The sequence below is a fragment of the Chiloscyllium plagiosum genome, unplaced genomic scaffold (genome assembly GCF_037043375.1).
Source record: "Chiloscyllium plagiosum isolate Xiang-an unplaced genomic scaffold, Cpla_swu_hap1 HiC_scaffold_23, whole genome shotgun sequence".
In the NCBI taxonomy this organism is placed as follows: domain Eukaryota; kingdom Metazoa; phylum Chordata; class Chondrichthyes; order Orectolobiformes; family Hemiscylliidae; genus Chiloscyllium; species Chiloscyllium plagiosum.
Genome location: NW_028270161.1, coordinates 27,096,871 through 27,115,067, shown reverse-complemented (window position 1 = coordinate 27,115,067; position 18,197 = coordinate 27,096,871). Strand labels below are relative to the sequence as shown.

General features: G+C 38.0%; 1 protein-coding gene across 1 annotated transcript in view; it reads right to left on the bottom strand.

Annotated features, from left to right (window-relative positions):
* Nucleotides 1–18,197, bottom strand: part of reln (reelin) — a 391,311-nt gene that overhangs the window by 210,471 nt on the left and 162,643 nt on the right. Inside the window, exons 9-11 of the mRNA XM_043713852.2 lie at nucleotides 16,958–17,051; nucleotides 16,292–16,532; nucleotides 2,054–2,199 (exon numbers count right to left, since the gene is read on the bottom strand). Coding sequence (XP_043569787.2) covers nucleotides 2,054–2,199; nucleotides 16,292–16,532; nucleotides 16,958–17,051 — 481 coding nt within the window. The remainder of the gene's footprint in view (nucleotides 1–2,053; nucleotides 2,200–16,291; nucleotides 16,533–16,957; nucleotides 17,052–18,197) is intronic.

Here is an 18,197-nt window from a genome sequence, read left to right as displayed (position 1 = left end):
TCAGTGGAATCCTGGATTCTCAACCAGAAGTCATTGTTTGTGTACCAATGCTGAATTGAACATCGATATCAAGTTCTGACATTTATTATAAGAGAAAGAGACAAAGAAAATAAACTCAAATGCCAAATGCTGGAAATGAAACAGAAAATCCTAGGAATGCACTGGTTTGTTAGTTAGCCCCTGTAAGAAAGATATGCTCATATTTTGATGAGGCCATTAATCAGATACAGATATCAAGAAATAAAGAATCTGCATTTATACAGTACCTTTCACAACATAACATGATAATAGTGGGCAAATAAAAATGATCCTAATTTTGATTAATTAATTAAAGTTTGTTTTTAAAATTTCAAAATACTTTTATCATTTGCCAATATTGTTGACTTTTGTTTTAATACCTTACACGGATCCACTCAACCGTACACGCTGCCACTGAAGTTGGACAGTTTTTATCTACACAGCATTCAAAAAAAATATACAAGTAATTGTAAAGAAAATCTACAGTAAGCATGTTCTTTGCTGGGGACAATAATTCTAAACTGCCTCCATATCTTCAATAATAATTAACACTTACATGACACCTTTACTACAGTCCTCAGGCACTGCATAGAGCAGGAGAGGGAAGCCATCAACAAACAACAATAGAAGAGTTACATAGATATTACAGAATGAAAACAAGTGGTTAGGTCCAACTAATTCATTTTGCTGTTCACTCTCCACCACAAGTGATGCTCTAACGTAATTTCCATGTTCTGATTTCCTTTTATTCAATTCTTCTTCAATCACCAATCCAACCTATTTTTAAATACTGGTGGCTGAACTGTCAATTGGCTGTGGGTGTGCCACAATATTGGGTTAGGATGCAGAAGTGCACCTCATGACAGGGTCTTGACCTTTCAACAAAATTTCAGCTCCATGTTACTGTTGCACTAACTCATGTACTGCATTCTACAGCATTATTATGCTTGGTGTCAAAATCTTAAGAAGAATTTGGATAGGCAATTGAAGGCATAGCTAAAGAGCTAGATTTTGAGTAGGTTTATAAAACTGGAGAATGTTTCGGACGTCAAAGCTGAGACAGCTATGGTTGCCAGCTATTGGACAGCAAAGGGAGAAGGGATGCACAAGGAATTAATCTGAAGGCTGGAATGTATTAAAAAGGGCATGGAGGTGGATGGGATTCCTGAATGAGACAAGCAAAGAATACAGAATAAGTTGCAAATGAAGATAATAATATAGATGGCGGTTATGGATAAAACAACAGTGTTAAGGGTCCGCATGTAAATTGAACTACACAAGGAGGTAGCTACCTCATTGGTCTGACCTTTCTAAGCATTCAGAATTTGTACACATTTTTAATTCATTGTGATGATAGAAAACAGTAATTAGTCTTAAGGGAATGATCGCTGTAAACAACTGTTTGTAGTAAAAACATAAATCCATTATTCAGGCAGTTCCAATTTTGCTACAAATAGAAGAGAACAAATATTTCCCTTCAAATACTGCAAAAGCTGGAAATATGAAATTTTCCCCTACACTACATGCAGAATAGAAAAAAATTAAAATTGCTTATATCTCAAATATTATAGATTCTCAGAGTTAACTGAAAATTAAAATCTCTAGGGAAAGTGTTGCGTGGATATCCTTATGCAGTCAATTGAATGAGGGTAGGCACTGAGGATAGGTAAAGGGAATTAAATTCCCTATGCTGTCAAGTGCTTTTTTTATGAGTGAGTGTAAAGAAAACCTTTCAGCGAAACTATGCAGCAGAGAACTGAGAGAAGATGATTTAGTTTTTTTCATACTATGAAGTGAATAGTTGTGTTTATTTCCTTCTGAAGTTGTAATAGCAATAAAGAGTTAAAATATTATTTCCAAAGGATCCTTTACATCCCACCACCAATACTTAATTCTTTCTCTCAGCAAATTTCTTTGTAATGCAGCTGCATTTTAAATATGTATGTTTGGGGCTAATGCAACTCTCTTTTGAATCTCACTTATCCCCTAGATAACTGTACACATATTCAGAATACTGGAGATAACAAGCACTTACCCTGCAGGCTGACTTTCAAACTCTTCCACCCACTGTGTTACAATGCCTTCAGTCCAAAGATCAACATCCCTGGTTGTTACAAAGTTAAAATCAGTGCCCTCAGTCCCATGGAAATACATGGAGTTACCATCGGATTGACAGCTATGCTGTGGAGAGAGAGATAGAGTGCATTACAAGGACTCAGGACACTAGTTTGTAACCACAACAAACCAGGTTTCAACAAAGAGAATTTTGAAGAGAAATTTCAATTATTTATTCATTATTGCCTTAAGCATGAAGACAAATTATAATGACAGCATCACGGTTAAACACCCCAGCAGCTCAATCCCTCAGTCCAAGTATCATTCTGATAAATAGAATATTTATTTTTGTGAGCGTTTAGTAGCCTGTTTATTTAAAGCCGTAATAAACTGAAAATTATCCATTTCTATAACCACAACCATTTTAACAATAAATTTTTGTTGATTTCAGTAATTTCAAGTTTCTCATAACTATGTTTTTTAAATTTTGCACACCACTCTTCTTCAATCCACACTAATCTATGACTTTAATAGCTCTTTTATTTTGTGCGGTGTACAGAATACAACGTATAGGTTTGTTTTAGCTAAAGCCTTTGAAATTCTACTAATGCCTATTTGGTCTTCTACTTTAAACCTCTGCAAGCAACATCAAAAATTCTTTTGGGCTTTGTTATGGCTTCATACAGCTGCTTTCTACTTTCAAGGAATTATATATTGGATCCCCTTGGTCTCCATTCAGCCACACCCTTTGAGTATCTTTCCATTTCTGTACACTTGATTTTCCTTCCACAACATATTATCATGTGCTTCTCCACATTAAATCATTCCTTCCATTTGTCCTTCCATTTTGCTAATCTGTTAGTGTCCTCCTGAAGCCTTTAGCAGCTTATTTGGCCAGACAGCCGATGTGGATTAGGTGAATGATGGGGTTTGATCATGAGGATCAAGCTGGAGTGGATTCAGGACTTGCTGTACCCGTGGTGAACAATATGACGTGATGGATCGGACTTGCCTTTGGGCAGAAAACTGAAGTACTTGGACAGACACATGAACAGGCACGGAATAGAGGGATACAGACTACGTGCAGGTAAATGGATTAGTTTAGAATGGCTTCATGGTACACTGAGGGGCCTATTTCTGTACTGTGCTGTTCTATATTCTATAAGATTAAGAAATTAATTTTATCATTAAATCTGTGCATCATCAATACATTGAAATAATTATTAAGCTAACAGTTTGACTAAAAAGGAAAATTTTGTGGCATGATGCTTCATGTTATTAATAATTTGTTCATACAATGATGCAAATCAGTGAATCACCTTACCAAACTGTAAAGGTGGCAATCTATTTAATATGTAAGTTCAGTCATTTTGCTTCATGTTCATGTGAAACATTCATGAAATGATATTTCTAACTTTAAAATAAATTTGGCCATCTAGCATTGACAGGTCTATTAAGGTAAATCTGAATTGTTCCTATACATCTTACACCTGAAATGGTGTATCAATAGAAATGGTGTATCATCGTTTTGTGAACAGAAAATCTCACAGCACTCACACAATGTTTGTGGAATAGCAGATGTAGTTGTGTCACCCCTAGAATATCTCTCTTCAATTTATCCTGGAGCCATATGAATAATAGATCATTTCCATCTGATGACTTTTAAGAACATGTCAGGGGTGAAATGAGTTCCAGCAGACTGAATTCAATGGTGAACGAGATAATATTTAAAAGGACAGTAAAACAAATATATGGCTTATATTTTGGCAGATTGGAAAGGGCTCACTATTAACCACACCTACCATCTGTCTTTCTAACAGCTTGTAATAATTTAGACTAACTTGCATATTAAAATAAAATAGCAAGGCCATCTTGTGCTAGTGCTAGTGAAATGATTATTTCTAACATAACTCAAATTTAGACAGAAAGCCTGGAGGTGAGTTAGTCCTGAAAGGACAGTAAGAAATTCAGAGGACAACACTGAAATACAACAATACCAACAGAAGCAAGAATCTGTTTATTTGTATGAATGAACTTGTGACATCAAAGTTATGACAACTGTTCAACACAAGGAGAGAAGCCATGGATAGGATAGTCATATCTAAGAGCGTGAAGATAAATGGGAGTAACTGGAGGTTACTGGAATGCAAAATAAAACCTTTAAATTCATTTTTAACTCACTTTTAAATATTTCATCCAAGAAATATTAAATCCCTTGAAGTGGTACAGAAACCCATCATGATAACTGCCAAAATTCAAAGAAACATGTTGAGAAACAGACTTTTTAGCTTTGGAAAGGAATGAATGTCAGGGATCCTCCAAGGTGCACTGAAGATATTAATAATATAGAAGAGGCAGATCCAGAAGATTACTACAAAATAAGCTGCTGTACTTTAACAGCAGAGTAGAAAATGATGAAATTTCGGACAGATGCTGACAATTTCTTATCTATACAAAAGAGATGAACACACAAGGTAGACTCCAACATATGATAACGAATAATGGCAAAATCTTGAAATCAGCTTTAAAAATGAGTTAGCTGCCGAATAGGGAACTGTAGGTTATTTCTGCATAGATGGACAAGGGAGAGCTTAAGCATCCTCATATCCACCCTGTGACCACAGAGACAGAAAAGGTAGAACTAAGGTCACAGGGGAAAGTAGGTTACACAGAGATACACAGAGCTGACAGATTAGGAAGATAAGTGGTCAAACAAAACCATTGTACAATGACACAAGAATAAACAAAAATAACACCAAAACATCATTTCACATTATTTACAATTGAGGTAACTTATTTATTCTATGGATGCCTAATTGAAGTGGAAGATTTGGAGACAGGGAAAATCAGCACTTAGAAATTCTGAGCATTGTACAGGTGATGAATGACGATGCTCACAGACAAGACAGAAACATAAGGATTACAGGGAATATCAAACTAAAGAAAGAATGAAAAAAAACTAAAAATCAATGATGAAATTAGAATCTGACAGTGCAGATAATGATAGAAAATTAACAGTTTTAACAAAGTCATAAAGGCTGAAACAAAGCTAGATAGTTAAACTAAATAAAATGGAGGAACAGGAATATAAAACAAAAATTCTTAATAATAATGAACGAAATAAGAGAAGTAGGTGAGTGGGAAAATCAAGATGACAAATGTGGATGAAATATAATTTGAAATAAATCAATGTTGAATGATAAATAAAAAGATGTAAATAAAAATGATAGAACATCCCTCCTGGTTTTTATAAACATCACTCCTGGATGGGCGGATGAGAGATAATAGTTGGACTTTTATCAGATTGACCAAGGTCTTGCCGAAAAGTACGAGAATTGGTATTGAATGCCTGCTAATTCCATGAGGAACACCATCAGTCATTCCCCACACATGGTGATTCCAGCAGTGGCACATCACGTTGATCCATAGGCTGGACCAGGCTGCATCTTTTGATATTTTGCTTTGCCATCCCAGCCAGTGATTCCAGGCTCACAGTATTGCTACAACGCAGTGCCATTTAGTGCGGACACAAAATCAAGAAGCTTGTCATTGTTGTCAGCATGCCTCAGTCAGGTCGAGGGGATTAGCTTTTGCTCTTCGGCTACTGATACAGTAAGTCATGGGCAACTTTTGATACCAGTCCAGGCCCTGTTCAGGGCTGTCAGAATCAGGGTCTCCACCTCATTAGGGATGAGAAGCCAAATGACAGGCAGCGCGTGACCCATCTTGACTTCTTCTGCCCTATTGTGTGCTGTTTTCTTCATGGAATATTAGAGATGGAAGTATTATGAGAGGCGAAAGTTGGTGACATAGCTATTACTGTTGGTGTAGGTGGGGAGGTGTCTTAAGGGAGTGAGTAGGCTGTGCTAAGGACAGCAGGATTACCTTTGTCGGTGTTGGGATGTGTAACGGAGAAGCAGTGGCCTAGTGGTATTATCTATTAATCTAGAGACGCAAGTAATGTTCTGGGGCCTCGAGTTCAAATCCCCCATGGTAGATGGTGGAATTTGATTTTAAGAAAAAATTCTGGAATTAAGAGTCTAATGGTGACTATAAAACCATTATTAATTGTTGGAAAAACCCATCTGGTTCACGAATGTCCTTTAGGGAAGGAAACTGTCATGAAACTTACCTGGACTGGTCTATATGTGACTCCAGAACCATAGCAGTGTAGTTGACTCTTAACTGCCCTCTGGGCATTTAGGAATGGGTAACAAATGCTGGCCTATCCAGTGACATCTTCATCCCACGAATGAATAAAAAAAAACAGCAAATGGGGAAGATGTTGCAGGCAATGGTGAAAATGGTAAAGCATAGAAGGTGGATACAGAGGCAGATTGAGGGTGAGGTATGAGAGAAGAGATGGTGACAATTACTCTGGAAGAGGGGAGAAGGTCTGGTGGCATGGTCTGGTGTCATGACTACTATCCTGGGGGTTTGGAGGGAACTCCACATTGGCATCACCCTATCCAGCAGGGCCTCCAAGTCCATGGTCATAGAGCAAAGCAGTGACTTCTCACGATCTGCCACGTCTGGGGCCTATGTCAGCAAACATGCATGGCAGTTCTGAACTGACAATGCTTGTCCAGGTGCACAATGGGCTTTCAAAGATTACGTGGGTACAAGTGACCCGCGTGTTTTGATGGATATCTGTCAAGTGGCGAGTTGTTTGGGAAGGGTGCATGGAAAAGTCGGGCAGAAATCGAACTTAAGATACGTCATGGGAGAGGTAGGTGTTTAATGAGGCAAGTTTGTTGCAATGATAGTGGGTTCTCTGGTAGTAATTTTCCTGGAATCCTTAGATTCTGGAGAAGTACAAGATGTGTGGAAAACTGCCAATGTACTACATTTATTTAAAAAGGGAAACAAATGAAAAAAGGTTACTATAAGCCAACTAGCTTAATGACTGTTATTGGGAAAATCTTATTGGCTATTATAAAGTATGTAATAGCAAAACATTTAGAAATGCATAATATGATCAAGCAGAGTCAGCTTGATTAAGAGAAATCATGTCTGAGAAATTTACTAGAATTCTTTCAGGGAGGTAAAATGCAAGATCGATAACACAGAAGCATTGGGTGTAATATATTTAGATTTTTGAAGGTGTTTGATAAGATACCACACATTAGTCTACTTAATAAGACAAGAACCATTGTGTTGAAGATTGTATACAGCACAGATAAAGGTTTGGCTAACCTACAGAGAATTGGAATAAGAGGGATATTTTCAGGATGGCAACCTGTAACCAGTAGAGTGCCACAGGAATCAGTTCTGGGCAACAATTATTTACAATATATATTAATGATGTGAATGAGGCAAGGGCATGTACTATAGAGAAGTTTGCAGATGACACAATAGATTGGAAGGCTAGTGGAGATGACAACATAAAAAGTCTGATGAGGGGTATACGCAGGTTAAGTGGGTGGGCAAAAATTTGGCAAATGGAATATGAGGAAATATGAAGATATCCACTTTAGCAGGAAGAATAGAGAAACTGAAAATAATTTAAATTGGGAAATCTATGGAACATAGGAATTTAGGAGTCCTAATTCATGAATTACAAAAAGTTATCATTCAAATTTAGTGGATAATAAGGAAATCAAACAGATGTTGGATTTTACTTCAAAAGGAATGGAGTCTAAAAGTAGAGAGGCTTTGCTAAAATTATACAAGGCACTGGTCAGAATACAGTTGGAATACTATGAACAGTTTTTAGCCCCTTATCAAAGGAAAGATATGTTGGCATTGGAGACAGTCCAGAGTATGTTCACTAGGTTGACACCAGGTATGAAGGGACTGTCTTACAAGGAGAGTTGGGTTGATTGGGCCTGTACTCGTTGGAAAATGAAAGAATGTGAGATGACTTTATTGAAACATATATGATTCTTAGGAGACTTGACAGGACAGATGCAGAAAGGTTATTTCTCCTGGTGTGGGAATCTAGGACCAGAAGGCATAACCTCAGAGTAAGGGGTTTTATATTTAGGACAGAGATGAGGAAGAATTTTTTTTTCTCTCAGACAGCCATTAATCTGTTGAATGTTTTTTTAACAACAGAGCACTGTTGAGACTGGGTCGTTACGCATATTCAAGGCTGCGATGGCAGATCTTTAATTAGTAAGGGAATCAAAGGTTACAGGGAAAAGGCAGCAAAGTGGAGTTGAGGATTATTAGATCAGCCATGATCCCATTGAATGGCAGAACTGATTTGATGGGCTAAGTGGCCCACCTCTTCTCCTATGTGTTATGGTAAAGTACAGTGAGATAACCTGCCTTAGAGCAACAACAGCCTGAACAAAACACAATGCAACTCAGGCGTGGCCAAAAAAACACAAGGTTCAGCCAATGGTGTTTTGTGTCAGCATTTGTCTACTTTCTGATTCCACTTAAGTCTTAGTTATAGAGTTGAGGAGATGTATAACACAGAAACAGACCTTCGGTCCAACTTGTGGGCGGCACGGTGGCACAGTGGTTAGCACTGCTGCCTCACAAAGCCAGAGACCCGGGTTCAATTCCCGCCTCAGGCGACTGACTGTGTGGAGTTTGCACGTTCTTCCCGTGTCTGCGTGGGTTTCCTCCGAGTGCTCCGGTTTCCTCCCACAGTCCAAACATATGCAGGTCAGGTGAATTGGCCATGCTAAATTGCCCGTAGTGTTAGATAAGGGGTAAATGTAGGGGTATGGGTGGGTTGTGCTTCGGCGGGGCGGTGTGGACTTGTTGGGCCGAAGGGCCTATTTCCACTCTGTAAGTAATCTAATCTTGTCCATGCTGATCAGATATCCTAACCTAGTTGAGAGTGTGTTGCTGGAAAAGCACAGCAGATCAGGCAGCACCCAAGGATCAGAAAAATCGATGGTTTGGGTCAGAGCCCATCATCTGAAACGTCGATTGTCCTGCCCCTCGGATGCTGCTTGACCTGTTGTGCTTTTCCAGCAACACACTCTCAACTCTGATCTCTAGCATCTGCAGACCCCACTGTCTCCTAATTAATTTTAACCTTGCTGCAAAGCCTCTTCCAATGATGCCTACCTTGAAGAAGTTCTCCTCCTCTCTCTACAAAGATCTGTGAGTCCATCTCTCACTGTACTCCCCAAGTCCTCTCCTCTGCCTGGCCTCTCTCCTGATGAAGGGCTCCGGCCCGAAACGTCAATTTTCCTGCTCCTTGGATACTGCCTGACCTGCTGTGTGTTTCCAGCAATACACTCTCAACTCTGATCTCCAGCATCTGCAGACCTTACTGTCTCTTAGATATCCTCACCTAATCTAGTCCCATTTGCCAGCACCTGGCCCACATCCCTCTAAAACCTTCCTATTCATATACCCATTCAAATGTCTTTTAAATGTTTCAATTGTACCAGTCTCCACCACTTCCTCTGGCAGCTCATTCCATACATGCACCATCCACTGCATGAAGAAGTTGTCCCTTAGCCCCTTTTATATCGTTCCACTGTCACCCTAAACCTATGCCGTCTAGTTCTGGACTCCCCCACCCCAGGGCAAAGACCTTGTCTAATTATCCTATTCATGCACCTCATGATTTTATAAACCTCTATAAGGTCACCGTCAGCCTCCGACGCTCCAGCGAAAACAGACCCAGTCTATTCAGCCTCTCTCTATAGCTCAAATCCTCCAAACTTGGCAACATCCTTGTAAGTCTTTTCTGAACCCATTCAAGTTTCACAACATGCTTCCAATAGGAAGGAGACGAGAATTGCATGCAATATTTCAAAAGTGGCCTAACCAATGTCCTATACAGCCGCAACATGACCTCCCAACTCCTATACTCTGACCAATAAAGAAAAGCATACCAAATGCCTTCTTCACTATCCTAGCACCTTACCATTAAGTGTATAAGTCCTTCTAAGATTTACTTTTCCAAAATGCAACACCTCACATTTATCTAAACTCCATCTGCCAGTCCTCAGACCAGTGGCCCATTTGATTAGATTAGATTACATTACATTACAGTGTGGAAACAGGCCCTTCGGCCCAACAAGTCCACACCGACCCGCCGAAGCGCAACCTACCCATACCCCTACATTTACCCCTTACCTAACGCTACAGGCAATTTAGCATGGCCAATTCACCTGACCTGCACATCTTTGGACTGTGGGAGGAAACCGGAGCACCCGGAGGAAACCCACGCAGACACGGAGAGAACGTGCAAACTCCACACAGTCAGTCGCCTGAGGCGGGAATTGAACCCGGGTCTCAGGCGCTGTGAGGCAGCATTTGATCAAGATCCCATTGTAATCTGAGGTAATCTTCTTCGCTTTCCACTACATCTCCAATTTTGGTGCCATCTGCAAATTTACTAAGTATCCCTCCTATGTTCACATCCAAACCATTTATATAAATGACGAAAATTAGTGGATCCAACACCAATCCTTGTGGCACTCTACTGGTCACAGGCCTCCAGTCTGAAAAGCAACCCTCCAACACCACTCTCTGTCTTCTATAAATGGCTCGTTCTCCCTGTATTTCACGAGCTTTAACCTTGCTAACAAGTCTCCCATGGGGAACCTTGTTGAATGTCTTACTGAAGTCCATATAAATCACATCTAACGTTCTGCTCTCATCAACCCTCTTTGTTATTTCTTAAAAAAAATGCAATCAAGTTCATGAGACATGATTTCCCATGCACAAAGCCATGCTGACTATCCCTAATCAGTCCTTTCCAAATGCGTGTAACTCCTGTCCCTCAGGATTCCCTCCAACAACTTGCGCATCATCAACGTCAGGCTCACTGGTCTATAGCTCCCTGGCTTTTCCTTACAACCTTTCTTAAATAGTGGTACCATGTTAGCCAATCTCCTGTCTTGCAGCACCTCACCTGTGATTATCAATGATACAAATATCTCAGCAAGTAGATTGTGATTAATTCCTTTCGGCTACATTTAAATTCCAATCAAAATCTAAATACCTTTGAGTCAGCATGAAGTAGGAACAGAGCTGATCATTGCATGAACCCATTATGCTTTAATTAAATATCTGCTGCAGTGGGCTTCTCATTTAAAATAAAAAAACCTTGAACAATATACAAAGAATTGTTGTTTTTTGCAGATATCAGTCTGGAGGAATAAAACATTCTTCTATTTTTATATCCAGAGTCAATCCCATAGTGCCAATAGGAAGAATTAACACCCATAAAATGTAAAGTGAAGTCCTTCTGCGATGCATTGTATGCTGATTCATCATGATCTTAATACTTATAGCTCCGTGTTCATACTTTAACTGAATGGAATTATTTAAATTTCTTTTTTATAATGACAAGTGTACTACTACGTGGGAATGTACATGAGTTACATTACAAAAAGTAAAGCCTCAATTCTCTGGAGCTTGTTTGAAATGCTAACAAACCTAATTAAGTATGTCTGATTTGTTTTTTCCTAATTCCCAATCCAATTGCAACCCACAATCAACTAGATGTAATTTTTCAAGTTCATTATTTAGCTAAAACAGTCTCAGTGGAATCAATTTTCACTTTGGAACAATGAATGAGCAGAGTACTCCAATCAAACATTTGTGTGTGGCAAGGAGACCAGTGCCATTTTTAGGTACTCAGGCTTTTTTTAACATCAGGGGTAGTTCAATGGATTATGGATGGGCTCTCTTGGTCAATGCTGACAATCCTGATTAACCTGTATCTCTCGAAATGACAATTTGTATTGTTTCAGAATATTTTCCAATAATTTCTCTGTCATGGTTAGACTGACTGGCCAGTAATTATTTTATACATTCTATCTCTTCCATTTTATTTAACCATACTCCAATATTAGTAGTCACTCTGCCTTTGCAAAAGTTCACTTTGGAGCCCTTAGATTATTAAATGCAAATTCTAGCCAGGTCAGAACTTACCTCTGCAATCGATTCAATTTAATTTTTAATTCTGTGTGTTACCCATCATGCCATTTTTTTGTTGGACATTAAATCCACATGCACACTCAGCATCTGGAGTTACAGCTGTCATTGTCCAGTATGTGGAATCAATTTCACATTGGATGCATAAGTATTAGCTGCCAGGTCAGAGAGGACAGTAGATACCTGGGTGCAACTAATTATAAGTATGACAAGAAATAAAATATTTGTTCAAGTATTATGATGTAACTAAGAGATACATTTGTTCCAGAAAGTCATCTTTAGGATAACAGTCTCATCACAGAAAATGTTTTTTCTACAAAGTATTAGCTAAAGAACAAATTTAAATATAAGAATATTAACATCAGCAATATTCAGTCAGGACTATTTTTCTTGATTCTTTCATGAGATGTGGGTCTTGTTAGTAAGACCAGCATTTCTTGCCCACTCCTATTTGCCTTTGAACTGAGTGGTTTGCTTGGCCTATTCATGGGGCAGCTAAAAGTCAATAGCGCTGTGGGTCTGGAGTCACATTTAAATCAGACTGGGCAAGAAAGTCAGATTTCTGTGCTTAAAGTACATTAACAAACCAGATGATTTCATGGTCACCATATTTATTAATGGAATTTAATTTCCACCAGCTGCCCTGGTGAGAATTGAACTTATTTCCCAAGAGGAATAAACTGGTCTCTTGATTACTAGTTCAATGACACTATCACTACATCACCGGAAATTGATGATTGAGACTCAGGCTGAAAATACTGATGATGATATATAATGGTTGAAACTCCAAAACAGTTAAGAAATGTCTATTTTAGGGGCAGTCATTGTGTGATAAATTGAACTACATTAGATTGCTAAGAGACGATGCACAGAATTCGGGAAACAATAAACAAGATGTTTACGGACATCAATGACCCAAAGATGATTGTCATCTGTGCATGCTCTCCTCCAATTATTTCCAATTGTGCAATATCATGCTGATTTTTAAAAATAAAACAAAAGTTCCATCTTGTTTAACATGTTATTTTTATTACACCATATAATCTTTCATTATTTATTTTCATTTTTGGTATTCTGCGCTTTATTTTTAAAATATCTTTATGAGATATTACTGCTAAAGCACATGCTTCAGGGCATCAGCAAATGCTTGATTTGATAGGACTTGAGTAGAGTTCAGGAAAAGGGCATTATTTCTTCAAAAGGCCAAGGAAACAGTTATAGCTTGATGTCAAGGTTAGCAATCCGTTCAACAGCTTCAGCTGATGCAGTGTGAATGGTGACATTGCCATCAGGAATGGATCTCCCGATGTTGGACTTCAGTCTGTGGGCAATAATTAGACTTGGATGGTTACAGTTTGGGCTATTCCTCATGTTCCAATTGTGACCCCTCCCCAAGTGTTTGAGGGTTGTCCAGATATTCCCTGGAATATTCATACCTGAGATTTTGCCAGTCAGGTCAGTTACTAGGTTGCAATTGGTGAATCAGGAGGTTGAAAAGGAGATTTTTCCAGGTATTTAAACTGAACACCCTTGAAGAAGATTACTTCTGAATGAAAATAAAATATTTACTATTTAGATATTAAAACATTAAAGTATTGATATCTATGGATATTTTATTTCATATTTAAAATGAAGCACACCAAATCTGTTGTTGTAGTTTCATGGTCTACGCAAGCCTAATGCCAAGTTGGGCAATATGCATTTCATGTACCCTTTGAAGCATCAATATTTAAAATCTCAGCTAAGAGATGAAAATACCTATTCAATTATACTGCATTTTTACAAATTAAATTCTACAGTAGTATGTAAACAACAAATATTGGGGAAGAATTCAGAATGATATCAAGTGATTTGTTATTCATCGTGATGCGAAACAATGGTTGTGGATGTATTTTAGAAATTTTTTATGAAAATAAGACTTATGTGCATCATTGAAGCTATTGGCATTTCCAGGATTGTGGAATACAGCAGTCATTGCTATTAGGTGTGAAAGTAAAGGGAGAAAATTGGGACAGTAGAAAGATTCGAACCGACGTTTCGGGCATGAGCCCTTCTTCAGGCTCATGCCCGAAATGTCGATTCTCCTGCTCCTTAGGCAGTTAGGGCAAGTCTACTTTGCTTTTGTCTGTTAGTTTGCTTGCTGGTAGGGGATGTTATAGAAAATAAAAGGGTGGCTGAAACACAGTTCCAATTCACTGTACTTTACAGAAGAATACAATGCCACTTATCGATTATATATGGGATTGATTCCTTCAGATTGGAACAAAGCCAACTTCTCCCTTCCACAGTAAGGATGCTTTACCCAGGTCAAAACATTGTAAAATAGTTGAATTAGATTGGATGAATGTGTCAAGTAAACCTGGGTCAGGTGCATATTGTAACAAACAAGTAAAAATATATTGAAGAAATTTGAAGTTCTTTGTTGTACCCCTCTCTACTTAAACTTACAACTGTAAGGTAAAACTTTCTCAGAAGATATTGCTAAAAAGTGACAATTGGTGGAAAATTAATATGATGTCGAAAGAGCTAAATATTTCACTTTTCTGCATTTGTGTGGTGTTGAGCTAACTCTAGTGTTAAATTATACGCTCAAATGGAATGTTATGGCCTGAAAACCTGAACCAACTTGAAAATGATGAGATAAGATCTGCACACTGAATGCAAGTTAATTAACTGTAAACTAATCTATAATTATTAAAATATAAGTATGGTTTGAATGTTCTTGGCATTAGTCTTAAAAATAAACAAACAGCATTTATTATGATTTGGATAATAGTTTTGAATTTTAAGGAATGTTTTGTTAGTAACAGGGAAACTGAACGTTTTTCCAATGTCTTTACTTCCTCTTACAATCAACTATCCCTTCTCTGTCTTGACGAATCTTATTTGCCACAGGTCTGTCACAGGTATCAGAATATCTCCTCCACTTTGCCCCAGTGTCCAATCTGCACATAGTGAGTGCCGCAGCCTATTCAACATTAAGAGGTACCATAGCTGAGCCTAATCTAGTTAGCACCAGATGTTCACACATTCATTTCCAGCTGGCAATCACTGGATGCTGACCAAAAGCAGTGATACCCAACTAATTTTTCCCCTTCCCTAATCAGGGAATGATGCAGACAATTCTAGCATTCCTATTACAACCTAAACCTCATTTTTAATCTCTTCTTAACTGGCAATAAGTCTAGATCTTATACATAAACAGGATATGAAATTAATTTGATTGCACCGTATCCAATTACTAGACAATGCTATTTGAAGCAGATGACAGCATTCTTAATAATCATTCATTACTGATGCTCATATACTTACCAATACAATGAAACAATAAAACATTAGTATGCTAAAATACATTGACAACTTTAAAACAATGTTATAAATAAGACTTGAAAAAAACATAGAAATATTGAATTTAAACAGTTTTGAAAATTAAAAAATCTTAGTTCCTCTGAGTTTGAAGTATGTGAAAATATGCAAAATTATTTTAATTCACTCTGAAAAGTAGGAAAGATGCATAGGAGTGGTTAAAATGGTGGAGCTCATTTGCAGTTTTAATACTGTTGAATCTTCTATGTTGTCAGACTTTGAAAAAAATTTACATTTTTCAATTTGAATGCTTCTAAACTGCATTTTGCTAAAGCAAATAATGTCAACACTGGTGTCAGAAATAATAATCAAAACAACCAGGGAGCAGAGAACATGAGGCTTGTTTCCAATGCAAGCAGGTTGTTAGGTGGAGCTAAAACAATTCCCATTTCAAGACTTCCCTTCACATACAAGTCTAAATGACCTCACCTTCATGTCCTAAGAATGTTTCCTGTCACATTTATTATTGCACAGCTAGATGCACATCAAAGACTAATATCAAAATAGGTTCTTGATTTTTTTTTTCCCCTGAGGCTTCACTGTTGTGATGATATTTCCCGACAGCTGGGCCTCACACTTTGTTAGGATTACTGCTGTTGGATTGCAGGCATTGGGTTTGGGAAATGGCAGATTGCAAATGGCTGGTGACAGATGGAGAGGAATCTGCCCTCAACACCTTCATTTCAGAACAAGTGAACATCATAAATTTCCTAAATTAAGAACATGTCATTCAACCCAGCCAGACGGAAGGACATATTTGATAGCCAGACGGACCAAGGCGTAATTGCAACACAAATTCTGTATAGAATGGCATTAAATGTCATTTGCAAGCAGGTTTAAATTAATGTGCCCTTCCAACAGAGAAGGCTTTTAATGACTGTCATATTTTAACTGATTAGTCACTGGGTATCACTGCTCATAGAGGTATAGAGCTTATGAATCAGAATCAAGACAATAACTGACTATGATAATGGAATTAACTGCAGCGAACCTTTACTGTGGCTCCAGGAAAGAAAAGCCAATGGCCTGTGTCGACTGGGTCTAGATTATCTTCCAGAAGCATCTGTTTGTGTGCAGCATTGATGATCAGTATGTTATCCAGGGCCCAACAAGCCTCATAGACGTCACTTCCATGAAGATGCTCTTGCTCCCATTTAAATTTTATATTTTCGCCTTTGGCATCTTGAGGAAGGTAGATTATGTGGATAACAGTGCTGGTGTTAGATGGAGCCCTGTTATTAAAAAATATATAATTTTAAAATTTTTTGTGTAATTTTCTTGCTATCTTTCACCAGGTCTTACATGCTGCTTAACGTCACATATTCTCTTCTCATGGATTACATATTTCTCAGTCATAGCTCTCAGTCTGATGACTGTGCAAAACAATTAAATTAGATAATGCAAGTATTTCCCTCCTTTCTTGTTTGTATTATTAGCAGCTGTTAAACATACAAAGAATCTTCCCAACTCAGCAAGTTAGCTGTAAGAACCAATTCATGACCCTTTGGTTAGTGATTACATGTTTAACATTTGCAAGGACTCCCACATTACTCATGTATTAAATCAAGGTTTAGGAACGAGAGCTTAATAGTGGACCGTATGTTGCCATGTGTCCCTTCTTTCTAATCCCTGCCCATTAACATTCTTTTGTACAAACCTAATTTTCTCCAGAACAATCCAATCAGCTGTGTTCTTGCTGTAGGAGACGATAATACCAGGATCAGTATAGCTGAAACGACATGTACCAGACCCTGGAAGGCAGATCAGAAGGGATAAAGTGGCAACACGTAAAGATACTGATGTAGGCATCAGTAATCACAGCAGTGACCTTTGATCGTTCCCCATGTTAGTCTTTAGAATTTCATGTGTTAGATTTATGATGAAATTATTGGTGGATTTGAGGTTAAATATAAATATGGAATTTGTATGATTCATCTGACATCAATGATGTATAGATGATAAGTCATAATCCTGGAAAGTAATCTGTCACTTTCCCCAATAGGGAAAACTGAATAAATTTGAAGAAATATTAGGCGCTGGTAATGCAAACCAGTTCACCCACCTCAGAAATGATTATTGATGTTTTAACAGCCAGGACATAGATCTAACTACTGCACATATTGGGAGTAATAAATAATGTATTGTCAGGATAGAAGCCTGATTTTTGGTGCATGAACGGGTAGAAACATAACATGCATCTCTCACTGTACCAGATGTAATGCCTAGTTGATGATTTTTTACTGTTGAATCAAACAATATGTACACATTGTACAAGGAACAAGAACAATTTTCTAATTCAGATTGAGCAGAAGCAGTGTTTGAAGATCAGAACTGACTCCTTGCACTCCTGCAGCCTAAAAATAATCCATACATTTCATCAATGAGTTGTAACAAAATGTTGCAGACTGGAAGTTAAGAGCAACATTTTGAACTGCTGGTTATGAATGGTGGACTGTCTGCAAGGGTGGCAGAGGCAGAAACCCTTATAATTTTTAAGAAGTATTTAGATGTGTACTTTCAATGCTAAAATAGACAAGAACTGGAAAATGGGATTAGAATAGTTAGGGATTAGTTTTTGACCCTTGCAAACTCAATAAACTGAAGGGCCTTTTTTTTGTACTGTGGACTTCTATGACTAAAATGGATAGAAGATTCCACCCTGGTCTTTCTGAAATAGTTTTTGGCTAAGGCTGATGTGATTCCTGATTCTTCTTCCCACTCTGTAGAAAATAGGAGGTCTTGACCTGAGATCTTGACCTCAGTAGCTTAATCTCAATGCCTTGAAACTGCCAGCTTTCATATCTCGCTCCTTGTCCATTTTGACCCATTAGTCTTTTTCCCAGCTCTACTCACTAGGCCCCACCTTCATCCAGGAGGATATTACATTTGTATTGCCA